Below are 2,726 nucleotides of genomic sequence, written 5' to 3'. Positions count from 1 at the left end.
TGTTAGGAAGCAGATATATTTGCACGTATGTATGGATGTATGTATGAGTATATATAATATATACCTAAGTGTCATGTTATACTATCCACTAACGATATATACAAATTTTTATAATTTAAAAAAAAATTTTAATAAATTTTTAAAATGATTTTTTAATAAATTATTTTTATAATTATTTTAATAAAATTTTTTATAATCTTCATAAATTTTCTATAATCTTTTAATAAATTTTCAAAATAGACTTTTATAAAATTTTTATTAATTATTCTTATAAATCTTTTTATAATTTTTAATAAATTTTTATAATGTTTTTATACATTTTTAATAATGTTTTTTACAATTTTAAAAATTTTTAATAAATTTTTAATAGTGTTTATATGTACGTATGTAAACTCATATGGCCATATATGCCTTCTGGTCGGTATATAAGCATTATTTAAGAACATAAGTGTACATATGTGTGAGTGTTGTATGTATAAGGGCATATACCAGGGTATGGTGTATATGCATTATCGTCTGTATAGATATCTGCTTGTAGATGTTCATATACATATATGTATGTATACGTAAGTATTTATTCGTGTGTGCTTTTCTATGTACAAAATTCATGTGTATATGTTTATATGGTATGTATACGTATAAATTTATATATAAAGGTATGCAAGACACATAAAATTTAGAGTGTACATATTCATGTATATCCGATATCAATCACTTTACCTTTTAGTTTTATAAAAAAAAAAACTCGATTTTTTTCCATTAATTGTTATCTCCCTTACACTACATCGAAATCATATAACTTTATTCATTAGTTTTTCTATGATAAATTTCTCTACAATTATAAACAATTTACTTTCGATATTATTAAAAATAACTTTTCTATACCGCTCTATCGATGATTATATACGTTTAGCAGTTGATAACGTAAGTAAATTCCATCACATCTTCAATTTTACTTTTATTTTTCAACCGTTTTAGTATCTACCCCTACACCTTCTTCAAATATTTTTCTACTCTCTATATATATTAGAAGGATTGGAGGTGATGTACAGGAATTATATATTAGAAAAAATAATAAGGTACTCAGATATCTGGATGGTTGTACAACCATCCAGTATCTGAGTACCTTATTATTTTTTCTAATAGATATATTTATATATATGTTTGTATGTATACGTATATATACAGGGTGATTCAAAAGTCGCCATACATAGGAACAATTTATCTTTTTATAAGAAACAGTTTATAAGAACAGTTTTTTTAAATTTTATTTAACAGGCTCTATATGGTTACCATTGTTTTGAATATACATTGCAATACATTTACCCCACTCATTGTGAACTCGTAATAGCACATCTGGTGATACGTGTGCAAAGGAGTTGGCGATGCGTTCCTTCAAGTGCTTTATGTCTTTTATCTTTCTGCAATACACCATGCCTTTCAAATGCCCCCAAAGATAGAAATCAAGAGGAATCAGATCAGGGGTTCAGGGGATCTGGGGGATCTTATAAACTGTATCTATAAAAAAATTATTTTTCCTGTGTATGGAGACTTTTGAATCACCCTGTATATGTACATGCATGCATACATGTATGTATGCATGCATATATGTATGTATGTGTATATCTATGTGTATATGTGTGGAGGCGTAATGGCCCAGTGGTTAGGGCAGCGGACTCGTGGTCATAGGATCGCGGTTTCGATTCCCAGACCGGGCGTTGTAAGTGTTTATTGAGCGAAAACACCTAAAGTTCCACGAGACACCGGCAGCACTCTTTCACCACAACTTTCTTCTTGTTTCTGTTGTACCTGTAATTCAAAGGGTCAGCCTTGTCACACTGTGTCACGCTGAATATCCCCGAGAACTACGTTAAGGGTACACGTGTCTGTAGAGTGATCAGCCATTTGCACGTTAATTTCACGAGCAGGCTGTTCCGTTGATCGGATCAACTGGAACCCTCGACGTCGTAAGCGACGGAGTGCCAACACACACATGTGTATATGTATTTGTGCACGTGTGTGATTTAGTGCTTTTGTTTCACCACTGCTTGACAACCGGTGTAGGTTGGTTCGGTTCATCGAAAAATTATATCAGAAATTAGAAATTAAAAACAAAAACATTATAAAGTAGAAAAGAGTAAAAAAAGACTGTGGAAATTCTAAAAGCTATGTTTTACTTACCAATAAGGGAAATTGAAAATGACGAAAGACCTAAAGCCAAACTCTTGTCTTTGTCTCCAGCAATTCTGGAAAAAAAAATTGCTCACTGTGTAAAACTACAACTTCTTAGGAAAGGAATGTAGTACTTTCATTGATCTCTTCTCGTGTATGTAGCATTTACATCAGGGCATTCTGACTGGTATCTGCTTATATAGGAATATATATATATAGGAACTGAAGTGTGGAACGTCCAAGATAGACATAAATGAAGCTTTCTCTCATAGTCTTTTGGTCACTTAGTCAAGGACACTTTAATTTTCCATGACCTCTGAGACTTATGTGAGAAAGGGAGGAAATTATCCACAAACCGGAGCCTTGGTCTGAACACCTGCATTCACTTGCAATTAAGGCTTCAGTTTCATAGCATTCTGAATAGCAACAGAGTGAAGCTTCGAAATGATGAATAAGGGAATAAGGGAATAAATAATGAAGGAATGCACATACACAAACACGTACACACATACATGAATACATTATATAAATACATATACACACACACACACACA

At 31.5% G+C, this 2,726-nt stretch overlaps 1 protein-coding gene across 3 annotated transcripts in view; it reads right to left on the bottom strand.

The window, feature by feature from the left end:
* The window catches only part of LOC106869099 (solute carrier organic anion transporter family member 1C1), a 40,312-nt gene that overhangs the window by 3,640 nt on the left and 33,946 nt on the right, over positions 1-2,726 (bottom strand). For all 3 annotated transcript variants that reach the window (XM_014914637.2, XM_014914636.2, XM_052965655.1), the window contains exon 10: positions 2,182-2,246. In XM_014914637.2, the coding sequence (XP_014770123.1) occupies positions 2,182-2,246 (65 nt within the window). The remainder of the gene's footprint in view (positions 1-2,181; positions 2,247-2,726) is intronic.

The sequence above is a fragment of the Octopus bimaculoides genome, chromosome 2 (genome assembly GCF_001194135.2).
Source record: "Octopus bimaculoides isolate UCB-OBI-ISO-001 chromosome 2, ASM119413v2, whole genome shotgun sequence".
NCBI lineage: Eukaryota > Metazoa > Mollusca > Cephalopoda > Octopoda > Octopodidae > Octopus > Octopus bimaculoides.
Note: the sequence above shows the minus strand (reverse complement) of the source record. Positions and strands in the feature narration are given on the sequence as shown.